The sequence below is a fragment of the Harpia harpyja genome, chromosome 5 (assembly GCF_026419915.1).
Source record: "Harpia harpyja isolate bHarHar1 chromosome 5, bHarHar1 primary haplotype, whole genome shotgun sequence".
Classification (NCBI taxonomy): domain Eukaryota; kingdom Metazoa; phylum Chordata; class Aves; order Accipitriformes; family Accipitridae; genus Harpia; species Harpia harpyja.
The window spans coordinates 34,959,567-34,986,241 of record NC_068944.1 but is presented as its reverse complement, the minus strand read 5'-3'; the positions used below and the strand labels follow the sequence as shown (position 1 = coordinate 34,986,241).

The window sequence follows — 26,675 nt, the reverse complement described above, 5'->3', positions numbered from 1 at the left end:
TTGTACATTCTAATCCTTTCATTATTGCTGTTGTCATTTTATTAGTGTTATCATTATCATTATTAGTTTCTTCTTTCCTGTTCTATTAAACCATTCTTATCTCAACCCACGAGTTCTACTTCTTTTCCCGATTTTCTCCCCCATCCCACTGGGTGGTGGGGGAGTGAGTAAGCGGCTGCGTGGTGTTTAGTTGCTGGCTGGGGTTAAACCACAACAGTCCCTAATGGCTTGGTCCTATAGCACATACACCCAAATGACCTAGGGATCACCTGGGGGGAAAAAAAAAAACAAACCAACAACAAAAAACCAAACCAAAATCACCAAAAGCAAAGCAAGGTAGTTTTTTCATGCTGAAACAAAAAGTAATTTTTCCACACCAACTCTTTAGGATTCTAGCTAACTCATTATCTAAGCGTTTAAACACATGCTTAGATTCTTGCCTGCAATATTCTATCAGTGGAAAACTTTTTATTTTACATTTAACGTACTTCAAGAAATCTCTGCCAGTGAGTCTTAGATCTCACAAGTGAGTCCAGTGTTCCAGAAGTCAGTCTGAGAGCACAAATTCAGAAATATAAAATTGTTAGGAATTCCTGAAGGTTTTAGTTACAATAAGTAGCACATGAGGATATGTACATAATTTCCACCAATTGTGATATTTTTTATCCCATAAGGAAACAGCATAGAAAAACTAGAGAAGTATATAGAGGTGTCTTCCCTTTTCAACCTGTCCTAGGAATGTAAGAGCCCAAACCCAAAAATGCAGTTGCAGGAACAAAGATGAACGATTAAAATTTCAGCAAATATTTTTATTTAGTAACTTTCCCACTTTTATGGCTAATCTCCTAGACTGCCACTTCCAAGCTGATAATTGTCTTGATTTTGGTTTTGTTTCTGGTTTGCTCTTTCATGTTGTTTTATCCTATCTTGGCAAGATGGCAGCATAGTGTCCTTTCTTTGTCTTTCTTTCCTATTCTTCTATTTTGTTGACAAGTTTGGTTTTATTTTTTTCTCTTAAGCCTGGCTGTCACAATATGGATTGCTTGCATTTTTCTTAAATCAGGAAGGGACCATCAGCACCTTTAAAGGCTAATTAGGTAAAACCTTGATAATTAAGATAGACAAGCCTGAGTGATGGCTTTCTGAAGCAGAATAAAAGATGTCCCAATTTGGAGTTTTTATTCAGCTTCAAATACATTTCCTCCCTATTTGGTGTTATATATGGAATAATAGAAATTGAACCTTATATTTATTAGGAAATTATCTTTTGTTCAAATATCAAAACTGGCACTTCAGGAAGACACAGACAGGTGTAAATCTACTTAGGGCTGACGTTAGGGGATCCAGGCCTCCAATTCCAAAAATACCTGGACATAAAAGATAATTCAGCCATGTGAAGAAAAAAAATCCATCAGCACTGAGTAAAGACCTGTCATAATGAGACCACTGAGAGAGTTTGCACATGGCGGATCATTTCTTGGAGGCTGGGTTGTCCTGAAGAGCACTTTGCGGTCATCTCTGTGGGGCTGATGGTGCTCCTTACCTCAGCAATGAGACCGTGATCCCTGTATCAGGGTTTTGGAGTGGGTTTGACACGAGGCGGTAGGCTGAGGGCTCAGGCTCTTACCCATTCATGCCGCATAATGAGCAAGCACATCCAGCTTCGAGAGAACCGCCTTGCTGCAGGGGATCAATCGGTGTCGCAGACTTGGCAGGGGGCCTGTCCTGCTGCTCCTCCTCCCTGCTGCCACCGCAGCTCAGCAACAGCTATGGCAGGAGCACCTCCGCATCCCCCCAATCCCTGCTCCACTTTTGGAAGGCCACGATGAGTGGCTCGCTATTTCCCTCTCCCTTACTGCCCCAAGGAGCTGGAAGCATCAGCAGACTACCTGACAGGACGTAAAGGTCTGTGCTCAGGCACTCTTGCCCCTTGCACTCGGTGCTTTGCCACTGTGCAGTTTGTCCCTAACCAAGGATCTGTCCCCAGACCTCTGCTGTGAGCTTTTGCAATCCCAGAGAGCGTTGACACATTCAGTGATCTCAGGGCCAGAGGCTCTGTTTTGCAACTCGAAGACTGGCAGTTATTCTCATGCAAAGAAAATGACTGATTATATCTATTTCTAATTCATTGTTATCTGGTTCATATGCACAACAGTTGCTTAATTTTGGTGGTAATTTCCAGAAAATATTGTCTCTCTCTCTCTCAGCGAAATAGCCTGTCCAGATGCCCCCTTAAAAAAAAAAATCTGAATTTGGAAAAAGCTCAAAATCTCTCCAAAAGGAAAGCGCCGAGAAATAACTAGAGCTGTCAGTTAGTTCAACTGTCAGTTCTCCAAAGATTTCAGGGCTTAAAAATGTTAAAAGTGCCAGATGCTATTATCTGTTATTCATGTTACCATTATGTTCTGGTCTTTGCTGAAATCAATATAAACTTCCATCTGTACATTAATGGAGTTTCATTGCTTGCTTGCTTTCTGTAGTGTGCATGCGTGAATACACACATGCTCTTTGCAGAAAATAGTAGTGTTTGGATGATTGGGCTGGTTCTGATTTTCCTTTTAGTCTGGAATTCTCCAGAATTTTAATAGCATTCAGTTATAAATCCGTTCAAATGAGAAAGGAAAAATTATACATATGGTTGGACTTGATTAGCTGTGATGATCATCACATAACAGACCAAAAAGTAGCAAGTGCTAAAGGTATTTTCCCAAAGGATTATCTCTCTATCTAAAGCTAAATCTCTGGAGAAGCACACGAGCCAAGGCATGATGCTCTATGCTCAGTCCTAAGTGCAGAGGACCAAAAAATATTTGGTCTTTAGGTCTGACCTACTTGTTTCAGACACATGCAGCCGCTTTTGGGCCACATGTACTGATGTCAGGTCCTAGAAAGGCAGAGTTCTGGTATTCCTTTCCCTGCATTCCCTTTGCACTGTCTTCCTCACGCAGCTTCTACCCACCTGAAGATTTCATGCTGCTTGAATAATACCAAGTGTTCCACAGGGTGCTAAGACAATGCTGAAGAAATCACCTGTTTAAAGGTCTATATGTCTCCCTCATTCCTGGGAAATATACTGAGGGATGTTAACTAGGAAACAAACTGTGCTCCTACTTGGGTCTCTATTAGATTTTTTCTTTTTCAAAAGAGCAGTTACTATGAAATTATAGGTGTTTGTGTATGTATGTGTATAGCTATTAGTTTAAAAATATTACAAATCTTAATAAGGCAATTAAGGAAATTCACAATTAAGATTTGAAAAAATGAATTATTTCAAAGATAGAAAATAAAAATACTGCAATTCTAAAGCCTCTAGTATCAGTTATGCTGGTGGCTCTAGATGTACTCATGTCAACTTTCAACTTGTAATGTTATTTTTGCTAAATGACTCAGTGAAACATCGTTAAATGAAGTTGTAAATTGTAACACTAGTATTTTGTAAAGCCTCAATATACACAATTCTCGATCAGTCCTCTCTGTGCAGCAGGTATCAGACAGTGACACGATGAATAACTCACATACACAAGTTTCTGGTCCATCACCAGCAAAAGATCATGAGATATCTTTCATTAGAGATAAAGAACACAAGCTATATATATGAAAATATTAATAAACCCTGCAGCACAAACAGTTACAGATACTCTTGTTTGCTGCAGGTGCATCCTGAGGTACGTCACACAGTTCAGGATCCCAGAGGGTTGCATGGTGGGCTTTCTACCACCCTCCACTCCAGGTTCCTCTCAGCTGGACCTTTGACAAGAAGTGGAAGAGGCTGATGTGTGTCTGGTCTTGATACATAGTTAGGACCCAGCCAAGGCATGCACTAATTTTTTAGAAAAAAAGCATTGGTTCAATGATACAGATGTAGCCTATCAGAGTTAGCTGATGAGAAGAACCTGGTAAGCCAGTCTTCTTCAACCTCCATTACATTAAGTGGAAACCACTTCACCTGTGTTTTTTGAAGTTATTTTGACATTTGACACCTTCTAGCTGGCAACAGAGGGTCACCATTTTATTGTTTCTTTTGGAAGCTTTTGATTTTACAGTGACTTACACTGGTGATCATCCCTGTAAGAGTTACAGTCATGTGTATAAAAGAAAGGCGGATCAGAACTTGTGGACAGAGAGAGTCAGGAACTCAAATCCCCATTCTGCAGGTTGCAGTGGCAAAAAACACCCCCATATGCCGCTGGAACCAAGATTTAACTCAATGTTGGAAAACAGCCTTTGAGGTTTCTTGAATCTTGAACAAAGCTGGCATTCATTTTTCCACTTCTGGTTTTTAGGATTTTAGTTTCCATGTTTGGAGGACTTTCAACTATTTATTATTTCTGTATTAACATTTTAACAATATTTATCATGTCTTTAATTTTCTCTATCACTCCTTAACTGAAGTTTTCCTTTAGAAGCCTGAAATATGTCAAGTTTTTTTTATTTAAAATAATTACTTGATAATTACTACGAAAGTGTTTAGAAAAGCTGAATATATGTATTTTTGCCTTCTATATTTGTAGCAGATGAGCTTATTCCCAAACAAACTAACCCCACAAATGTGGTTGCAAAAACCAGTAGTAATTGATGTAGCAAGAATATGGCATGGTTTCTATATGTATGTGTAGTGTGAGTTTCAGTAGGCAGTAGGTAGCCAGTACCAGAAAGCAGAAGGAATTCATATTGAGGATCCAGTCTCCAAACAGGCAAAGATAAGCTGCCAGAATTGAGGACCATATGGAAGCTTTATCAGAAGAAACACCCCCGCAGAGCTTACAAGTCCCGTTAGGCAGAATCTCCATTTTCAGTCCAGATTCTCCTCAGCCCTCCACTCTGTGTTAACAGCTCTGCAGACATCCCTGTCCCTCTGTCCTGGCACGTTCATAAGCTGCACAAGCCCAGAGCATCTATGGCACCAGCCCCATGAGTTTAGCAGGATCTGGGAGCTTCTCCCCTCAACCACAGGCAGCAGTTTCTGCTCCTACAGAGAGTAATCTCTGGGTGATACCAACCTGAGTATTGGAATGGAGTCCACAAACCAACATCAAATCCCAGAAGGGATTAATAAAGATTTGATAATTCATGCTATGGGCTTTGGAGAATTCTTGAATGATACAATATCCACAGAGCATCCCTCCAGAAAGGAAATACTTACCCTTCATAAAAATAATAATACTTGAAGGCATTAATTTTCAAAGTATAAGTATAAACCAATCTATTTTGAAGTAATCAAAGAAGATTCTTCAGAAAATAAAAATGTAATTTCCTTCCAGGACTCCAGATTTCCAAAGTGCCTTCCCAAGGGAGTGAATACTCATGGTCCATACCATCCATCAAACAGCACTGTAGCAGTGATGATTTTAATCTACAACTAGTAGAAATAAAGAACTACCCTTAACAGCCTGCTACTAAGAAAATCTCAAAGCAGTTTTGTTCTTACGATTTTTAGTTTAACAAGACTCTGCTCTTTGGATGAGATAACAAATCATTCCACTCTACAGACCTAAAAAGCTCTGCATTTACATGTCTTTATGTGCAATAGGTTTTTTTAATTTATGATTGTACTTTTGTAATTCACAGTAGAGTGGTACTCACTTCAACTGCATACAAAGCTCAGTGATACAATTGCACAGAAAAAAACAAGAACAAACTTGCTGAAGTCTTGTTTGGCTCTATATATTCAACAACTGCTTTTATTTTCTCTGTGTATTTTTCTTTGTCCTTTACCACCATTTTATAAATCTAACCTAAATTTTCCCTATGTACAGCTTAAAACAGCATCCACCTTCAGAACTACTTTCACAAATATACAGTTCAACATTTTTAAAAGTCTACCTATGAGATCCTGAAATTGCACTAAACTTTCTTCATCTCTCTCCATCTTTTCTTAAGAATTTTTTGTAATGTTTTCCAAGAGATTCTCTTCTTGCCACAGCAAGTTATTTGTTAAATATATGGGAGGCCTTGTAGAAAGAAACCTTTTGTCACATTCTCATCTAATATTTCAGAAAGATCCAGTGAGCTCTCCAGAAAACATGGAGGAAAAGAAGTATCCAGGAGATGTCTCCATACCAAGTCCTAAACCCAAGCTCCATTCAAGAGATCTCAAAAAGGAACTCATCACGTAAGTCACAAAAAATGCCACGTTTTCCTCTGCCCTGCTGAAAACTGACTACGCCATTGTTCTGAGTGCTGGTTCGGAGTGGATTTGCAGGAGCTGAGCAGGGCAACTTGCATGACACTTCACTGTGGGTAGTTAGTTCCCTGTTGTGTCTATGCAACTGGGTAGATGTGAGGTCTGGAGCTCAAACAAGGCAGGGTAGGCCTGGGAATCCAGACAGATTCACGGCTCATGTTATACTGGGTATCACTCCTTATTCCTCAGATAGGTAGGTAACAAATAGGCAACAGCTCCTTCTACAAAACACACAGTTTTGTAGTGTGTTACAGATTGGCTGTGCTAATGCTTACATAATTAAATAAACTTTATTTGGACAATCTTTGTTATAGATCCACTGTTGAGAGTTTGTGGAGAAGTACGGGAGATTTCTCAGATAGGAAACACGCAAAGTTCATAAAAAGATAAAACACAAGACAGGAGCTGCCCCAGGTTTTTCCAACCTGTATGAAAACTATGTTTAAGTAAGTCCTTCATCTGCTTCCTTCAAAGCAGAGTTTGTTATTCTGTCCTACTGAAAATCCAGTGGATGCACAAATTCACACTCTGGGAGGACAGGCTAATACTCTTTTATCCCATGTACAGAGACTCACTTGCTCTGTCTTAAGCTCCAAAACTTTAGTGTCTAAAACTGCAAAGAAAACAGGATAATTCTGTTAAATCTTTCTGTATGCAACAGCTTGTTTCAGTTTAGAATCCTTTCAGTAAAATTGTCCTAACCAGCTCATAACACCAGTCACTTTTTAAAATCTCATCTAGACTCTTCGCAAAGATTCACATCAACACCATTTTGGTATCAATAGAGTGTTTTCACTGTAATAGTCAACTAGGACTTTGCAATTATACCACTTTTCTTTCTGTCCCAAACCAGAGTAGGTCTCTCTAGACAAGTGCACTCCGTATCGCTTAGTGATGATAGCCCATAACGTGTCACTGCAGGCTCACCCATAAATAAATGAGTCGCATCCCGTCACCTTGTGTCCTGCTCCCCAGACTCAGTGGCACTGAATCAGTTAGATCCGCCTTGTCTCTAGAAATTACATTTCCCTGGGGCAAGCTGCTGTGAAGAGCGATTCTTTCCCCTCATGCTGTGCAGTCTGCATGTTGTCTACTCTCCACATTATATCTGCAGTTGTAGTTCATGACCTAAATTGCTACAGGTCAGGTTTGTTTTGCCTCTTCTAAAACAAATGCATACAAAAATCACTGAGAATTTATTTGCTGAAGACTAATGGCTTTTCTTTTGTAATATTTATTCCTTTGTGATAGAGATTTGTTTTGAGATGTCTGTAAAATACTTTTCTACCCTCCTAAATAATAATTCCCAGGGTATTTACAAGGGCAATGATCAGCTTACTGTAGTTTTACTGTATTATTTTCAAACAGTGAGTAGAAACAAGCATCTAAAATGTAGCTGTCCAGAAAATTAAATAATAGTTTTAATTTCTCAGAAGAATCTTTATGTAATATAGGGAACAGACTGCATTTCCATGATCCCATTGAGCTGAGAACTTGTACAGAACAATTCAATACAGGTGGCTCCATCATGAGGAAGTTTTTAAAATGACATAAGCACTTGCAGAAAAGAAAAATTCTGGCATGGTTAGCTCAGTTGCAGTGAACTGATCTGTAAGTACCACTTCCTAGCATGTGCATTCTATTTTTCCATGTTAATTCTCTTGCCCATAACTGCATTGCTCAAGTTGAAATGAGCTGTGAAAATGAGGCTGATGTCTTCCTAAGGCTTCTCTACCGATTTGAAAAGGTTCCCAGCACTCTGCCAGCTCAAAGACAATGGCCAGGTGAGGATCTCAGGTACCCCTTACTCATTACTATGGAGCATCAGCTAAAAGTTTTTGTACAGTTTCTGCACACCTTTCTTCTCCATGGGCCCAGTGAAAGAAGACACAGCCCTTTATAAGGTGACTCTGAAGGACTGGTGTTAGTGTTGTAAAATACTGTAGAAAGGTATACTTAATTCACCTCCCCCTCCCCCTCCATGCACAAATTGCATTTCTTGATAACTTTGCCCTCTTGCAGAGGAGGACTACATCCCAATTTGATAAATGAGCTCAGTGCTATGACTGAAGAAGGGTTGAGGAAAAACAGAAACTATAACATCTTCTCCAGGTCAAACATACCTCCACCTCTTGGCATAAAGGGACATATTTGTTGTGCTAAATGCATACCACCTTTGTATCACTTCTCAGTTCAGCTGAGGAACATCTTGGGAAACTTTTGTGCTCATTCTGAACTTCAGCTGTATGAGCTTGATGTACTTTCTGTTCTGCAAGCAACTGTAACACATAATTTTTCATTTATGTCAGCAAATAAAGATTGGATGTGTTTCTAAAGAAGGTGCCTTATTTCAGTCAGAAGTCAAGGGAATTATTTTGAATATTATTGTTCTCTGGCCTGTGTTATAGAGGAGGTCAGATCGGAAACTTCATTGCTAACATTTATGAATTGCTGTCAAAATTTGGTACTGGTAACTAAACTGTCCTTTGAAGAAACTCATTTGCATGGTGGAAATAGGAAAACTTTTTTTCCGTCTATGCTTCCAGTAATAATTGAAAACTAGAAGTGTCATGTAAGTTCTGCTAGTTTTCTGTAGTCTCATGATAGGGTTGAAATGTGTAATGATGAATGTGATTGCCCTAAGGATCATTACCCAATTCACTGCAGGGTAAAGTGAGCTATGTGGAGTATTATACATACTCTAATTTCTCATTGCATCTTCTTCACATAGCTGTCCAACTCCAGGATGTGATGGTAGCGGTCATGTAACAGGAAACTATGCCTCACACCGCAGGTAAGAAACAACAGGAAGCCTAAAGCAGGAAATAAGAGCTACTTTTAGCTATTGTCATCTTTGAACGTTTTTATACTAACCATGGTTAAGTATTCAACAGTAATTTGCAGAGAATAATCCATATAGAAATGTGGCTGGTTTTCCTGTTTTTGTTATATTTTGTGAAGGTCTGGACTCAATAGACTGATGAGATTAAGCAGCATATGCTTATATATGCATAAGCAGCATATGTAGCTGCATGTCTTAGCTGAGACCTGTAGATATCTCTGTGAATGATTTTGAAATTCATAGATCTGCTAACATAATCTGAGGATGCTAAATGTTTTCCTCAGAATAGCCTACTGTCAATAGCCAATACCTGGTGGTTGAAATGATCACTTCCTGCCTTTCGTTTTGGGAGCACGATGGAAGCAGTTTCTGCCTTTTCCCAGCCACGTGGACCAGATGCTCTACCTGACCTTCATGTAGGCAACATAAAGGAAGGATTCTGTGCACCACTTCCTCCCCATGCAAAGCTTTACAGGGGGCTTAGAAACCTTTGGCCCTGACTGTATGTCTTTCCAGTAATTTAAGCACCACCGCCTGGTATTGGCTGCTTCTCCTTTGCCAAGAGCAAATATTTGAGGATCTCTTTTTTCCTATTATAAGTCATAGATTGTCTGGAGGTTGCTGTTTTAAGAAAATATGTTCTGTTTTAGTAAAACTTTTCACATGGCGGTTTTTTCAGTGTTTCTGGGTGCCCGTTAGCTGACAAGACATTAAAATCCCTTATGGCTGCTAACTCTCAGGAGCTTAAGTAAGTATTGATAATAGCACAAATGTTATTGTTATTTATCTTTGATCAGTGTATTCCCTACAGCAATGAAGTTGTCCATTTGAATTGCTCTATGTCAAATCTTTGTCCAAAATTTGAAGTGAATTGGTTTGAAAGCTTTTGAGTGAAATAGAGTTTACTTTTCTCCATTTGCCTTTCTTCATTTTTGTACCCCTTCATTTTCATGAATTAACCAGGACCTGGGGGGAAAAATTGTAAAGGCTAGGAGAGAGGCTGCTCTCACAGTATTTCTGAATCAGTAAGAAATAGAAAATATCTAACATGTAAGACAGATCTGGCAAATAATTCAGTCTGATCCAGTTAGAATAAATTAGAATTATTTAGTTAGAAATAAATCTAGTTAGAATAAATCTAAAAATGACACCAGAACCCCTGCAAATCATTTTTTTATCATTCACTACCATATACTATGAGTTTCATGTCACTGAAGCAGACATCAAGTCATATGATTTTGTGCTGGCATAATTCTCACCATGAAATGTCACTTACAAAAGGACTGTGCAGGCTCTGCTATATAGACAGATGTATAGGGACATATGAATATTTCAGAAATCTGTAGTCAAGAGAGGTACTGGCAACCAGTCATCTAGTTATTGAATTGGCTTTGTCAATAAGGATGTGTGGAAGAGGAAAGGATAATTAGAGTTCTTTCATAGCTTTCCCTCTGCAACTTGTAAATTGGATCCCATAATAGATGGCTTGGAAAAACTCATGAATGCATGTAAAAAGGGGAGAATCCTGTGACTGTCCTTGCTGTCCTTTAGGTTCATCCCTAGTCCAGATAGAAGAAAATAAAGTCTGATCATGGCACTCTTACACTGTTCTAGTGGTATTAATAGTAGGAATGACTACATTTAAGCTTGATTCGGTGTTTAGGCACAAGTTAGCTTCTTCAGATCAAATATTAGTGGTCTCATCTTCTAGTTGGACAACTTGAATTATAAACAAAATGCTGAATTGATGGTAGCTATGGAGTTGAACCTGCTGGAGATACAGAAAAATGGTAAAGAAAGGCCATTTATATCAGCAACTGTTCAAAAGCAGTTCCCAAAGTCAGTAGGTAAACTGATACACTGGTGCAATGCTTCAGTTTTTCCATCTTGGAGTCTCAGAGGTATAAAATTTAGTTTTAGTTTGTTTTAAAAAGAGCAGCACAAGAAGCAAGGAACTGACTTGTGAAAATGCTGACAAATTTGAAATCATTTGCTGAGTCATATATATTTGTCCCTGCTTTTGTTGGCTTTCTGCCATACATAGACAGTCACACAAATATTTTGAATAGTTGCTCCTCATGCAGCACCCCCCCCCCCCCCATTCATGTGTGAATAAGGAAATTTGCATACCAATATGGTTATTTTTCCACTAAAGCTTCTAGAGTTTTGGTCATGCCATAAGGAAAGAGGAGCAACAGCATATGACTTAAATGACAAACTGCACACTGTACGCCATGTATAATAAGTGAGTTGTGAAAGACAAAGTCAAAGTTCATGAACATTTCACAGACAGAAATATGTTGCATAACGCACTTAGCATTTAATTTCAATTAACTAGAAAAAGAGCAAAAATCAAAATCTGTTCACAGACAATTTGCAAAAGGAAAAAGGGATAAATAAAATTATTTTCCACAAATGTACCACCTTATTTTAGCTTCCTGCAAACATTGTTCAGGTAAAATTTTAAACAAACCTCTGCTTTTGATAAGTGTTGGCTAAATGAAATCATACACCAAAAACTGCAATCATGCCTGGACTGGTATCATACAGTGATATCAATAGTTAATTTTAGTACCGCTATGTGAGCAGAGGGCATAAATGCTCATAGAATCAGGCCAGGAAAGTACCCTCATGTAGTTAGGCATGAATACGAAAAAGCTGTGTATTTTTTCCAAATGTTATCCACGTTTAATTTGCCAGAATCAAGACATGATTTTGGCTTTAATTATGAAACTCTAAGCCAGCAAAGATACAAGGTTTCCATGTGATCTACAGTTTGGAAATAAGGAAGATCTGTTCAGAAAGTGAGCCTTTGAGTCAGATTCAAATTTTTATCTGAGGATTCTTCCTTGCATAGAGCAATCTAAGGTGGTCAAATTAAAACATACTAAAGTTGATGATGACTCACAGATTTTAAAGCTGTAAGGGAGAATTATGACTGATCATCCTATTTCACCAGAGCTGCTTATCAAGCCTTAAAGAATTTTAAAACTGTACTTTAGAAAGATTTTTACTTACAGTTCAGAAACTTTAAGGAATGGGTAGTCAGTCCTATCCTTAGACAAGTTGTTTCGGTGGTTATAAGCCAATTTTAGGAGACATTCTAGCAGTTCTTCTAGATAGGTTTCACACAAGACGTTGATACTGATCCATACTCCATAGGCAGCATGACATATTTCAGTCAATAGTTTTCTCAGCTGACCTCTGTAAGGCAAACCTGGGTTTGCCTTAACTAAAGTTCATATCATGAGCTTTCCAGGGAGTAAGAGTACCAGAAATGTTCCTACATCTGCAGCTCAGTGTAACAATTTTACATGCAGTTGTAGTTCATTTACCTAAAAATAAAGCAACCCTCTCGGAGAAAGAAACAAAGTAGCAGGTACTTAATGCACAGTTATAAGAATTTCTGTGTGAAATCACTGAGAGATTTGTTCTTGGAAGACAAACATGATGAATTGTAAAAGAATCTGTAACTTACATCCCCTTGAGAGTTGACATCTTTTAGCTTGAGCTCCTGAGGCTTCTGGCCCCCCAATGTAAATCTGATTTTCTTGGCTCTGCACAGGGATCCAAAAACAGAGGATGACTCCCTAAGCTGGGGCACCAGTCCAAACTCATCAGCCAGTTAAAAGCTGATGAAGATCCACAGTATTACTGATTGTAAGGCAATACATTGTTGGTGTATCTTGTATTGTGGAATTTCACAAGCCGTACAAAGATATAATCAATATTTGGAAAACCCAACCCAGTGGTCAAGCTTAGGAGTCTTGCTAGTGAAGCTTCTTACTAATTTGTCAGTAATCCACCTGAAATATCATCTTATAATTTAATCAGTATTGATAATATCTCAGCCTCAAATCTTTAATGACTTCAAGAATACTTTGGAATCTAATCTGGTTGTGAAATCTAACTGTTGCTGCAAGTGGTAAATGCAGATGGGGAGATTCAAATTTAGTTTATTGTCTTTTTTAAGCCCATAACTCTCAGACTCATGATCTGAATGTCTCCCACAAAGAACTCTTACTGAATTAAAATCCACGTCCAGTCTATGCGGACATCTCTTCCATCTGTGATCATCTGATAAAACAAGTAGCCAAAATTAATACCCATAGTATTTGGCAGGTGTTCCAGATTTACATGTGAGCATTCACATTCTCCAGACATCTGCCCTTTCTGCCTGCTCCACATGACATTGTGCCCAGTCCTTGTCCCACACTCAGGCAGGTCAACATTTAGCTCTACACAGTCAAGCATATCTGGCACTCTGCAAGCCACACCTATACCTTCGCTCTCAGTGCGAGGCATGTCATTCTGCCAAAATGTTTTGTTCAGAAAATGGTATCATGAAATGTTTTGACATTGTCTTTAAAAAAAAAAGTCTCCCCTATCTTCAGTTGAAATTATTTGCTGAATTCTGCTTGAATCAGTGAATAAATTGTCATGTCCAGTAGAAATCATATTTTTGACAAATTAATTGTTTGCAGAAAAATAGGTTTAAATATTCTGTGAAGTACAGCAGCACACTCAGACGTGTTACTACAATTATATTTGTAGGTGTTTTCCATGGCAGCCTACCAACAACTAGATGAAATTGCCCATCTCCTCACCTCAGGAAAGATTCAGTAACAGCTGAGACCCTTAAGAGAGTATTGAACAATGCTAGTTTCCTTAATGGTTCAGTACAAGATTATTTGGCACAACTCTTTCTGTAATTCTGATACTCTAAAAATCATAGCATTCAAAAGGCCCTTAGGGATGCTTAGCATAAGAACTTTGTGCTGTATAATACAGAAACATAGAACTGGCTGGCACAATTTCTAAAGGTAAATATTTTGCTTGTGCTGCTTTGTGTGCTGAGGTGTGTTTCTCTTCTCTTAAAAAAACAAACCAAACCAAAGCAAAAACTCACACAAGAAATACAATACACTTAAATGAAAAAAAGAAATAAAATATCTGAAGTTCTGGGATGGAAGGTGGTACCAGGAAGGTCCTGCTCCAAACCCCATAGAAGTCAGTGGAAAGACCTGCTGACTCCAGCAGGCTTTTGGAGCACATTCTTCGTGTACAACGAGCACGCAAGAAGCCCACCCTCCCAGACCACTGGCAAAAACACAGTAACAGGCAGGCTTGTTTCTTTTCATTGTATGGATGTTTTAGTGTTAAACATTCATACTTGAAAAGGCTTGTTTCTTGCACACACACACAGAAACTCCTTAACTATTAGACATAAGCATAATCCAATTGCCAAGCTGAATACCCAGTTGAATCTAGTGCTAGGAAGATATGGTCCTGTTGTATGCTTACAGTGCTAGAATATACAAATTATTAAATTCAAATTCTGGCTCTCGCCTATTGATGCCCAAAAGTAAAACTGCTTCTCTGCTTCCATTTCCCCTTCTGTAAATACTGGCAATGTGTTTATTTATATCTGTACCTGAAAACATCAGAAGAATAGCAAACAAACACATAACAGTAAATTTACAAATAGATCTATATCAAGCTGCTTTTTTTTTTTTTTTTTTTTTTGGCATGTTGATCCTGTACAAGGAAAAATGTTTGGTACAAACAGTGTTATAAACTAAATAAATCTACACATCATATGCAATATATTTCACATTCCTTACTAAAACTTTGTTGTAAAAGAAAAAAAAATATGAAAGGAGTCTGCTCATTCAAAAAGAAAAAAAAATAGCAAGAACTAGTTTTAATTATTCAACAAAAGCTCTGCTGTTCTTTCTTCCACCCTAGACAAAATGCAGAAGGTACACATTATTTACTGTGTACCTTTGAAGCTGTATTTTGTAAGCTCCCTGTGTTATTCTATAGGTGCCCGACACCTGGCTGTGACGGCTCTGGCCACGTGACGGGGAACTATGCATCCCACAGAAGGTAAAAACCATCCTATCGCATGGGGCTGCAGCGCTCAGGGTTCTCAGCAAGCAGCAGCAGAAAGAGGTGGCTTTTATTCTGTGTGCTTCTTTCAGTTTATCTGGTTGTCCTCGTGCCAGGAAAGGAGGTATCAAAGTGACTCCTACCAAGGAAGAAAAAGAAGACCCTGAACTTAAGTGAGTACAAAAGCAGTGGTCTCCCACCAGTGAAGGGGGAAAAAAGCCCATAAGAGCTCAGGACTTGAGGCATCATAGGAGATGCTCCAGTTAATCTGAGCCACGTGAGAGTAGGGCCTACAGCTGGAGCTGAACCAAGTGTTTCTGCTTCTAACGAAGCTGGTGGAGTCCATCACCTTGGAGCTTGAACAGTGAGGAAAGATTGCTGTATCTGCTTGCATTGGTCCAATTATTTTAAACAGTGCTATGAAACTGCCACTTGGTTGGAAAAATTGGCAAAACGAAGGAAAACAAATTATTTCTGCCTGTAGTGAAATTTTCACATCAGCTAATTAAATCAGAGTGACACCTTCAAAAATATGTCCCAGAGAACTTAAATATATGTAAATCTCATGTCTTTACAAATAAATAAAAATTTCACTTAAAGTGAAAACCGGAAACTCAATAGATTCACTACATTCCTGACTTGAATGCACATTCCTTTCGAATAAGTAAATGGTAACTGCCAGAGTATAGATATGAAGATTTAGTTGCATACAATGTTGTTCTTAATACTTGCTAATGATCTATGAGAGGCTGCATGACACTGACAGAGCAGCACAAAAAATCCGAAACCTTTCTTTGCAAGTATTTACATGAGATGATACAAGTTTTCCAGGTACAGGAACCCATCCTCTGCTTCATGGCAAAAACCTAGATAGAGAGGAGAGAATGTTGACTTTCCATACACTTGTAGAAGTGTGATTTATTGCCTGTGATGATAGAATTTCAGTTTTATTTTCTGGTAAAATACTATCTAAATGAATGTTTTAGTTTCTTAGGCTGTACGACTGTATTTTAAATTGCCTAATCTTAAGATCAGCTGAACCCCTATAACTCAGCTTGACATGAATTGGATGCTCAGGTACAGTGTGCCTCAGGGGACCGAGTCTTAATCCATTAATGCAAAGTGGCACAGGCAGCTGGAATTATTATCTCAGACTTTCTTGACACTGTCTTCGCCTGCTCTCTCCAGTGAAAACGGGGGTTCTTTTGCTGTGTTTCTGTAGATGTCCAGTGATAGGCTGTGATGGCCAAGGTCACATATCAGGTAAATACACTTCTCATCGCACTGCTTCTGGTTGTCCTTTGGCTGCCAAGAGACAGAAGGAGAGTCCTGTCAATGGGTCTTCACTATCCTGGAAACTGAACAAACAAGAGCTGCCACACTGTCCTTTGCCAGGCTGCAACGGGCTGGGTCATGTTAATAATGTTTTTGTCACCCACAGAAGGTATAACTTTGTGTTTTCTCTTTTTATTTTTCCTTAACATTCCACTGTTGAATTGGCAACATGTGAGGTTACAGTCTGAATAAATTGTGCTGAAGTCTTTTAAGTAACATCACAGTTTACATTGCAGCTGAAGTAATATGGATCAGAATAACTTTCAGTGGGGTGGGACCAACTTTTCACTCTTTTTCTACGTCCAAATTGCAGTGTAACTTTCCAAGGCATTTTCTTCAGATTAACACAGTTTCTGTATGATTTAAAATTTAACAGAGATCTTTCCTAGGCAATTATGGAGTTGTATCTGTATATCTTTTATGGAAAATGCAGATATCTTTGAAATGACACCAGAAAATATTTAGCAAGAGCAATGGCTGCATTCATTTTATATTTCTGCCAGTGGAAAAGCTGGTTTTATAAACTTTGTATTTAAATAGCTAGAACCACACAAAAAAGTAAATGTGTAGAACTCATATGGATTTCACAAGTTTGAAGTTACAACAATCTTAGAAAGAAAACTATCCTTACAAAGCAGGAATCACACCTGTAACCAGTAACAATAAACACTATGATTTTATATATCACTGTGAAGACACTAGTATAATTTGACCACGTTCAATAACTATCATAGAATCATAGAATCATAGAATGGTTTGGGTTGGAAGGCATCTTAAAGATCATCTTGTTCCAACCCCCCTGCCGTGGGCAGGGACATCTTCCACTAAACCAGGTTGCTCAAAGCCCTGTCCAACCTGGCCTTGAATATTACTCAAAGAATCTGGCTATAGAATCTGAATTAATACCTGGCAAATTCTGGTCTTCTGTCTGTAATAAGAATTAAGTATATATTCTGTACTTTCTTTGCCTTCTTTCTAAAATTCTGAACCAACTTCTCCAGTACAAGTATGTCCAAGGTGACTTGAACATATTCGGAGTCCAGTGTTATCCTAACTTTATGATCTACATCCCATGTTAAAGTCTTTGCATTAGGACCCTACTGTAAATTGGTCCTAATTAAGCAAATAACATAAATAGTATGTTAGCTGGTTGCAACTCATACTATAGATGATTTCTCTCCTACATACGGCTGGATCACACTCAAGATCATGTTAGTTAAAATGACATAGTAAATATAGTTTTGTGATTGATAACCTTTCCTAGGACATTTGAAACCTAACAAGTAACCCATGGCTTTGAGACATTCTTCCAGTTAGTTACCTGCTCTGGGCAGAACTAAGCAGCATTTCAGAACTGGATAACTAGCATCTTTCCCTGTATAGCTTTTAGCTAAGCCAGTGTGAAGCTAACTTCAACCCGCAAAAGTTGTTTGTTTTTTTTTTTCCCCTGCATGGAAACACCATGTCTGTTAGGATTTTTGTTTTTCATTTTTACACACACACAAAAATCAACCATTTTCCTGTGGAACAAAATTTTCCTTCATTCCTTACTTGGCTACATCTGAATACAAATCCTTCTGCCAGTTCTTCAGCATATGGGTATTTCTTCTTTGTTATTTATAAAGATAGTATTAAGACAGTGCAATTCATCTTAGCCCTTTAGTGGGCTATAAAAATTGCCTCAGATAATTACCGGCTGATGAAATTGTAAGCTTTGAAATAGCAAAATGTAATTTAATGTGAACAGTGGTTAAAAAGCAAGCTGACTATATAATAGAACCATTCAAAAAAGCTATTACAGTCTATAGGGTATATCCAGAGTTATTATTGTATTGATCATTATTATGTATCAACAAAATGATACAATAGTTGTGCACAGTGGAAATCATTCCATTACCTAATTTTTTTTTAGGATTGTAAACTTGCCAGTTTAAAGGACCATACTGCTCCTCTTCTCTGGAGCACAAGCCCTCAATGAAAACAATAGAGGGGTTTTATTTATAAGTGTTGGAACTGCAAGAATTCTGTAAATGCATCTTCACATAACTTAACAGTAGCTGCCACTGCTATTTTGATTATTCTGAAATATGCTTAAGAGTTGTTTACTTATAGGTTGAGATTTCTGTGCCAATTTTCAAGCTAGAATATACAGTTAAATGGCTCTTTATGAGTTATGTCATTCCCCGAAGCTATGCTATAATGGAGATACTGATGTGACCTTAGGTACAGAGGTCTGTCCAAGTGCATGATAATATTGCCTGAAAGGATTGTTGCCATTTTCAAGTGGGTGCTAATGTTTTTTTTCCTGTTCATTTCAGCCTGTCTGGTTGTCCTCTGAATGCACAAGCCATAAAAAAGGGCAAAATTTCAGAAGAATTAATGACTATCAAGCTTAAAGCAAGTGGTGGTAAGGAGATTTGTGAAAGATTATGACATTTATTTAGATAGAAGGGCCCTGACTCCCATTTATACTTATGCCCCTTTATGCCATTCTGGCATTAATTCTCACTCCTTTCAGTTGTCTCTAGCAATAACAAATTTTGAATAACAAAAATCTTTGCATGAGAGATTACAAAATTATTCTCATTTACATCATGATAACTCAACGTTGAGGGTATGCTCTCATCTTGTCTCAGAGCATTATTTTTTGATTTGGAGATGCTTTCAATATTGTTATTACTAATAAATTATTAGTTGCAGATCAGGAGGACTTAGCTCTCTGATGACTAAGGTAAGAAGGGATAAACACTGTGTGCAGAAATTGACTCCTCTCCCTAACTTGAATACTACATGGTTTAGTGTCTGTGCAGTACTTGGACAATTTTGCTAACCCATGTAGTAAGTAAAAGGAACAATTACCAAACAGGTATAGAAGGAAATATGTAAGAGTCTCTTTTCTTTACAGTGTGCTTTATTAAATTGGGCATTGAGCCAGGATTCAGGGAACTTTATGCGTCCAACTGTTGATGAAAAAGGTTGTATTACGTGGGGCAAATTAGTTTGCTTCCATATGTCCATGTTTTCACTGGGGCAGGGACTGCTGCTTACAGATTCCCCAAGCTGGCTCCCCAGTTGACTCTGTTTAGGGCTTAGGTTTTAAAGCAGTAACAGCAACAGTAGCACAAATCTTTAGGCAGAGCTGGTCTCAGAGTGATACTGAGCAGAGAGAGGGACACATATTGCCACCAGCTGTAGCTGCTCAGTATTTTTCAGGACAAGGCTTTCATTAAAGACCTGAAGATTTTTTCTCTTTGCTACCTAACTTGTGGGAATGTCAAAGTCTTCCTTCCTCTTTTTGTGTAATGCTTGTTAGCTTCCTGACAATTTCCCTTTTGCTGCTATTTAAATTTCACTATTTATCACATGTAACTAAGGCTGTGCTTATTGAAGTTATTCTGCACGGAGATTTGCCCCCACAGAACTTCTTCCAAGTTCAGAAGCAGGTACAGATCAGCTTACTGAAGTCAGCAATTATACTAGTGGAGATGTTACCCTGGGGTGTTCCCTGCTAAAGAGGGGTTGCTGTTATGTTTCTTTTAAAATGAAAAAAAAACCCATTGTAAATATCCCTTCATGTTTTAGGATAAACTTCCCTCTTTCTGGGCAATTTTTCCTTTCTGTACCCTCCAGCTTGTAGTTGCATGTTGCACTGGAAAAAAAGAATTGTGAAACACAAAGACTTAGAAAGCCCCTTCTATGTTTCAGCTCATACAGATGTTTTACAGCTAGGACACAATTTTGACAGTAAAAGCAAAGTAAGAGGCAATTTAAGGATCAATCATTTGATCAAATACTTGTTATCTTCCTCTTGTTCAGTAACAGGTAACACAGCTTGTTACTCATACATCCATTTACATGGGGACACTTTAAATCTGGTATTGCTATTTTCAACTATTTGCAGGTATTGAGAGTGAAGAAGAAATCAGACACTTGGATGAGGAAATAAAAGAACTGAATGAATCCAATCTTAAAATTGAAGCTGACATGATGAAACTTCAAACCCAGGTATGACATCAACATGAAAGTTTTACCTTTTCTTATGCTATGTTTAAGCACAATAAATAAATTAAATGCTATGTAAATGCTATGTTTAAACACAGTTAGTCTGCTGTGCACTTGTTTTCCCATCATTCTGTGGCACTTAAAAGTACCAAAATCCTACATGCTTTTTTGTCAAGTTTTTGTTTGTTTGTTTTCTGTAAACAAGCAGAAGATTCCTAGGTATTGTCTTAAAGATCTGATGAATGACAAATTCAGGGCAGTTTGGAGCTAATCTTGGCAATCAGGAAAAACATATTTGGCAAACAAAACATTCATTTTCCTTTGTTGACCAAACTTTTGTTGACCAAACCGGGCAGAACCTCATACTGTGGTTTTTAGGGAGGATATTACCTCTTACCAGCACACTCTAACTCTTAATGCCAGTTGACTTTGTTCGTATGTGTACCTAAGAAAATCTCCCTAGTTCAGTTCACCCACTGTCAGTTATTCAAATAGTTTGAATTTTGCCTCCAGGCAACACCTGGTGAAGAATGGATGCCTTTTGCTAATTTGTGTAGCAGACAAGTTTGATGGGAGCTATGGAAAAGTCATTCTCTTTCATTCTTTTGTATACCATAGAGATTAAATTGGCTTTAAGATGCTGTCAGTGGTTCTATGGAGTGAGCTGAATACTTTCATCCCTACAGAGACTCCTATATGCACCTGGGAGTTCACCTGGGCAGGCTGAGTAAAAGCAAGAGCAGAAGCTTGCTCAATATTTTAGGAATAAGAGTTTAAGAAAAAAGTTCCTAAATGAGGTCTGGGAATTGAATATAAGTCTAAACTGGTCTAAACCAAACTGAGTGTAACCATACCCCTCTGTATTTGTGCCACACTGGAACGTATTGTGTTGATTCATGCTGTTTTTGTAATAACCACTGTGCGTATGGTCTAAATAAGGGTGAAGTTTATGCCACCTATGCTGGATCTAAATGATCTGGCTTCACACTGCAAAGGTTGTGGGGATATCCATCCCAAACTGCACTGCAGCGGGAGGATAGTATTCAGTGTCTCAGGACACCTATTTCAGTTCTCTCTGGCGATCACTGTGCTGTTTACACAGAGATTGCCCAATTTATGCAGTCAGATTTCTTCTCCATGGACTTGCTCCCTGGAGAAGGCAGTCTGACCAGCAAAGCCTGAACTAAACTACAGCCGAAGCAACGTGTCCCCTACAAGGCTTGCTCTACCTCCTTTTAATCTAGCCCAGCCAGGTGTTAGGCTGCTGCGAGCACCCTCCAGAGGAGAGGCTGTAGTGGATCGCAGGCAGGCAAAAAGGGGTTCCTACCCCTGGGGAGAGTTTTGATGTGTGACGGTGTGTGAGGAAGGGAAGTGGCCACAGCAAGAGACATTTAAGTAGTGTGGAGATGTGCATCCTAACGAGGAGAGGGTGGGCATAGCAGCCGTGGCCGTGACTCCATCGCTCTGTGCCTTGCGGAGCTGTGGCCAGGCACAGGCGTGGCAGCCCCTGGTTCTGCCCTGCCCTGCTGCCCTGCTGCCTGCTGCTGGGCAAGGAGCTGGGCAGCAGGGAACCAGGCCCTGCCATTGCTGCCTTTGGTTGTTCAGCACTGCTTTTGACATATAAGCCTTCAGAGCTAAGTATATTCCTGGTGCTGTCGCACTATAAAGATACCATTTTGCTACCTCGGATGTTTTTTCCTTCTCTTTCCAAATCCCTCGTTTCCATTCTGTTGGTCAGAGATCATCTTTGCAATGATTGTTGTGTGCTTAACCTCTCAGTTTCCTTTCCACTCTATTTTTCTCTTATTGTTCCCAGTGCCAGCCCTGTCGCTAATCCCAGCCAGCCCACAGCTCTACCCTCCACCCAGGAGTGGGGCAGGAAAGTAGCACAACAGCTAATGCCCATTCCCTTGCTATTGTTCCCTAATCAGCAGGGATGCTGTAAGAGCAGGACAGCAATCTAAACGTCAGCTTCCTTTCTCCTTCCCTCTGCCAGCCCTGCAGCCACACTCTCCATCCCAGCTCCACACTGACCTTCTCCACTGAGCTCAATTCCCTCCTCCCCCCGCGGGCCACCTTCCAGCGCCTCGCTGCCACAAGGTTTCGCCGTGAACCAGTAGCAAAGTCCATCACTTCAGAGCAAATACAACCTCTTCCCTGCTCTGAATATTCTGTGGAGAAGTTATGTCTACCCTAAAAAACCCATACCTGAGCTTCAGATCCATTGTGGCCCCTCTCATAATCACGTGACTTCCATTTTGGGTTCAAACTGCGGTTACAACAACGCTGCCAAGGGTCTGTCTGTTTGTGTGTTTGTGCCTGCCTGTGTCTTTTAGATCACATCTATGGAGAGCAATTTGAAAACAATAGAAGAAGAGAACAAACTCATAGAGCAGAACAATGAGAGCCTGTTGAAGGAGTTAGCTGGCTTAAGCCAAGCCCTCATCTCCAGCCTCGCTGACATTCAGCTTCCACAGATGGTAAGACCACAACCAGCAGCTTCACACCTTTGAGACTGTTTTGCCAGCGCTTGAAGCAGATGAGCAAGGTCAGGGACCAGCAGGAGCAATAGAGCTGCATTAGCAGAGAGCTCTTTTAGCCGAATTTACTTTGCAGAGATGCTGGATCATAAAATCTGTGTGGTAGCAAGGGCAGTTGCTTCCCGGACTGAGCCAGCCCTCATACCTCTGCCCTGTGCCACACTGTGCAGGACAGGTTTTTCCCTCTGAGTCCCTATCTGAATGTGCACCTTGCACAAAGAGTGAAAACTTCACACCGAGAATCCTTATGCAGTCTGCTCCTAGATCAAAACTTTAACCTCTTTCATACAGGTGATTTTTCTGGAGCCAAAAAAGCTCTACCTTTTCAAAAACTCCACGTCCTTGATGTCTTACTTGCAAATGCAGGCCAAATCCACAAAGGTACTTGGGTCTCCAGAACTACAGGCCCTTTTCCCAACCTCAAGGGGGTGGCTGGGAAATTAGGTGAGGACAGTTACAGGCATGTCAGCCATAGCCCCACAGCCAAACAGGCCAAAACTGAAGAGCAAGTTACACTGAAGGCAATATCTCCAACCCCTCTTCTTGCTTGGAGAGTGTGTAGTTCCCCCAGCACGTGCAACTCCCTTCATTTCTATAACCCCTCCATTAATTTGGATGCCTGCCCTGTTTACAACAACTCCACAGTTGCCATATCACCGCTTTACCATGCTTTGAGGTTGGGTGTTCGGGGGGTTTTTTGGCCTTAATTTTATCTCCTACAATTATGATCTGTTTTGTCTTCATTTAGGGGCCAATCAGTGAGCAGAATTTCGAAGCATATGTAAATACACTCACAGACATGTACAGCAATCTGGAACGGGACTATTCCCCTGAATGCAAAGCTCTGCTGGAAAGTATCAAACAGGCAGTGAAGGGCATCCATGTGTAGGATGTGAAAGCTGCTGGGCAACAGAAATTACTTAACAGCAGTAAACTCCAGATGGATCTGTTAGGAGTTCATGTACTGCTAAGGGGTGTAGGTTGCCATGCTGCATTTACAATTGCAACATTGCACTAATTTTTTCCCAGCTGACATAAAAAAAAAAAGAATAAAATCACAACAGACTATTTGTATTAACAGCAATGCACTCTGTTAGTATATTGTATTTATTTCAGTACAATTTCTTTTTTTTTCTTCTTTTGCACTCAGTTTTTGTAAAGTGAATGTAAAAAGTGTGTGCGACTATTTTTTATATTTTTTATTTATTTCTAATCAAAGAGTTGGTTTTTTTATCTTTTAACAGCATTTTTGCGGCCTGCCATATTTTTACAAATGTGTTTATTAATTTATTTTCCAATGGGATTTTAAATAGACTGAAAAGTTATACTGTAAATTAAATAACTTGCTGGGTTTGTACAGGAAGAAAAAAAAACCTATGAAAGTAACAAATGACTGAACCGTGGTTCTAGTTTTATTTTCCTCACATCCTGCTTTTTTATAATGGCTTTGTATCAGAAATGGGTTTGCGGTAACATGAGATGTGAAGATGCCTGGAATGAGAAGATAAATGGTGCCCACTAGTGGGGAACTTGGGCTCTTAAAAGCACAGTATGCTGGAAAACAGTGTGTTAAAGAATACGTTAGCAATAATGAAATATAGCAATCAGCAAAGCACTTGACTTGGCTGTGTGATTTAGCCTATGCGAATGATTATTTAAAATGTTTCAAGAGAACTTCAGATTTATTTTACCACTGTGTTTTTTTTCAGAGTTAGCTCATGGTGGGAAATGACAATTATCTCTAAACAAGAAGGGTAATTCGATAGGACTGGTACTTTTTTAGTACGAGACATTGAGGTTTTAACCAAGTGACCGGTATTGCTATGGATTTGGATTTGAAAAATGCAAACACATCCCAAGCTGAAGGCTTTGTACATAATGAATCGAACACATCTCCCCTGAAATGGCATTTAATACTGGTTTGAACTTAACAGCAGCTGAGAAGGCAGCGGTCTGGAGAGGAATAATACCACTCCAGCGCAACGGTGGTTGCTTTTCTCTTTGAACAAACGGTAGCAACACCGTGACTGGTTTCTCCCATCCTTCTTCACTAAGACTAGGCTGATACTGAATTTGTTACCAGTCTTTCGGTAGGGTACCAAGTGCTACAGAGCATAGAAACAGATGGAGGTGCGGACAGACGAGCACTTGCGCGGAGGTGCTGGTGTCCGCCTCGGTATCTGGTTAGCCTGGATGTGGAACTTCTGAATCCGTCAGAAAGTAGCGGTTGCTATAACAGAGGCAATGTCTATTTCAGGGATTGTAAGTAATTAAGCATTGTTTCAAAGGTTTTTTTTATATTTATTTTTTTTAAGAAAAAGGTATAAACAACCAGCTAAACTGCCTTTTTTGTATGCACACACACCTCATGTGCATATGTGCCTCAGTGTAAATGTATACATGGATCTAGTGTGTGTTTAATTTTTCCGTGCTATAATGAAAGTGTTTATTTTTATTAGCCTCATTTATATTTAGATTGAATATGATGGCATTCACAGGCTTGACATATACAATTATATTATTACTGTTCCTGCACAAAAGTACTATTCAAAAGTGATTCAACTCTCATGCACTGTGGTCACTGTTCTGCATTAGGTGGGGCTTGCTTTTTGTTTGAGGGTTGATTCAACTCTCTGATCTTAGTTTAGACAGGGGAAAATGTATGTTCTTAGGAGCTGTGTTTATTTTTAAATTGATTTTTCAAAAGCTACCATATGTGCTGTCTAATATAAATAGGAGGACACCAAACAGAAATTTGCTATTAAAGTTATTGTTCTTGCTAAAAAAACAAAAAGCAAACATTTGTTATACTTGTTAAATGCATACAAAATGAGTTCACTCATTACAAAGACTAAAATTTAATTTACTAAATATTTTAACAAATTTGTTATATATTTTATTTAAGTAAAAAAAAAATCTCTTACTGACCTATGTATTTATTATTATGATTTACTATGGCTTCAGGTTAATTTATCTGTGTTTGGTTGTTTGCTCAGGATGTTCTGTGAAGTATGTTTGTATTTATTTGCCTCCCTTGTACTTGATGTGTTTTGTAATGTGCACTGATTTTTTTTCTTTTTGTTTTTCTTTTTTTGTGTTTAAATGCATTGATGAGCTATACTGTAAATTAGACCTTTTGTAAAGAGCAATGATGTATGCATTTTTTAATTTGGAGTAGTTTGTATACTGTTTCTTCATACAATTAATATTTCTTACATCAAAACAACAAAATTGTGTTCTGTGCTGTACATTTGGTGTATGGTAGGAAATAAAATTGATAATGAAACATTGCAGCAAGTTTGTTGGGTTTTTTAGCCTCTAGATGCCAACTTGTATTACACTTTCTTAACTGCACCTGGCACTATACAGTGTGTCAGATGTTTTACTTGCTTTGTGTACAAAATGTGTCATCCCTGTAAGTAAATTTCTGGTATAAATAATTTAATTAGTGTTTTACTTTGTCAATTTGAAATTAGAAAGGGAAAAATGAAACTGCTTAAGAGGTCCTTTTCACTTCTGAAGGGAAAGAAAAACTCAAGATAATAATCACTGCATTATTTAATGCATTCTTTTCTTGGCAGTTGTAGACTTCATTTATACTGATAAAGTACAGGATTTGTGCTGACCTTTAACAGCTGCTAAATTATGTTTAAACATAAAAGCCTTTGTAAAGTTTCCAGCAATTCGGAACCGCCCACTGTTCCAGTGCAATTTTCTGCTGAGATTTGCCGTGCTTAGACAATGCACAAATAAAACTCTGCTGGTTTTAGAAAGGCAATATTTCCAGTATCTAATTGACTTTCTTTTTTCACTGCTCGTTGTAGCGAAAACAGGCCAGTTTCATTTAGGATGCCTGCTAATGGCTTCAGGAGCATTTCTT

The 26,675-nt window shown here is 38.8% G+C and overlaps 1 protein-coding gene across 4 annotated transcripts in view; it reads left to right on the top strand.

Moving 5' to 3' along the window:
• ST18 (ST18 C2H2C-type zinc finger transcription factor) overlaps positions 1–23,848 on the top strand; it is a 170,772-nt gene extending 146,924 nt beyond the window's left edge. For 3 of the 4 annotated variants that reach the window (XM_052788227.1, XM_052788229.1, XM_052788231.1), the window contains 10 exons: positions 5,997–6,112; positions 8,916–8,978; positions 9,706–9,774; positions 14,853–14,915; positions 15,011–15,091; positions 16,141–16,362; positions 18,572–18,660; positions 20,155–20,258; positions 22,592–22,735; positions 23,544–23,848. In XM_052788227.1, the coding sequence (XP_052644187.1) occupies positions 5,997–6,112; positions 8,916–8,978; positions 9,706–9,774; positions 14,853–14,915; positions 15,011–15,091; positions 16,141–16,362; positions 18,572–18,660; positions 20,155–20,258; positions 22,592–22,735; positions 23,544–23,684 (1,092 nt within the window). In that variant the 3' untranslated portion in view covers positions 23,685–23,848. The remainder of the gene's footprint in view (positions 1–5,996; positions 6,113–8,915; positions 8,979–9,705; positions 9,775–14,852; positions 14,916–15,010; positions 15,092–16,140; positions 16,363–18,571; positions 18,661–20,154; positions 20,259–22,591; positions 22,736–23,543) is intronic. The other variant, XM_052788228.1, reaches the window with a different exon arrangement.
• The last annotated feature ends 2,827 nt before the right edge of the window (positions 23,849–26,675 follow it).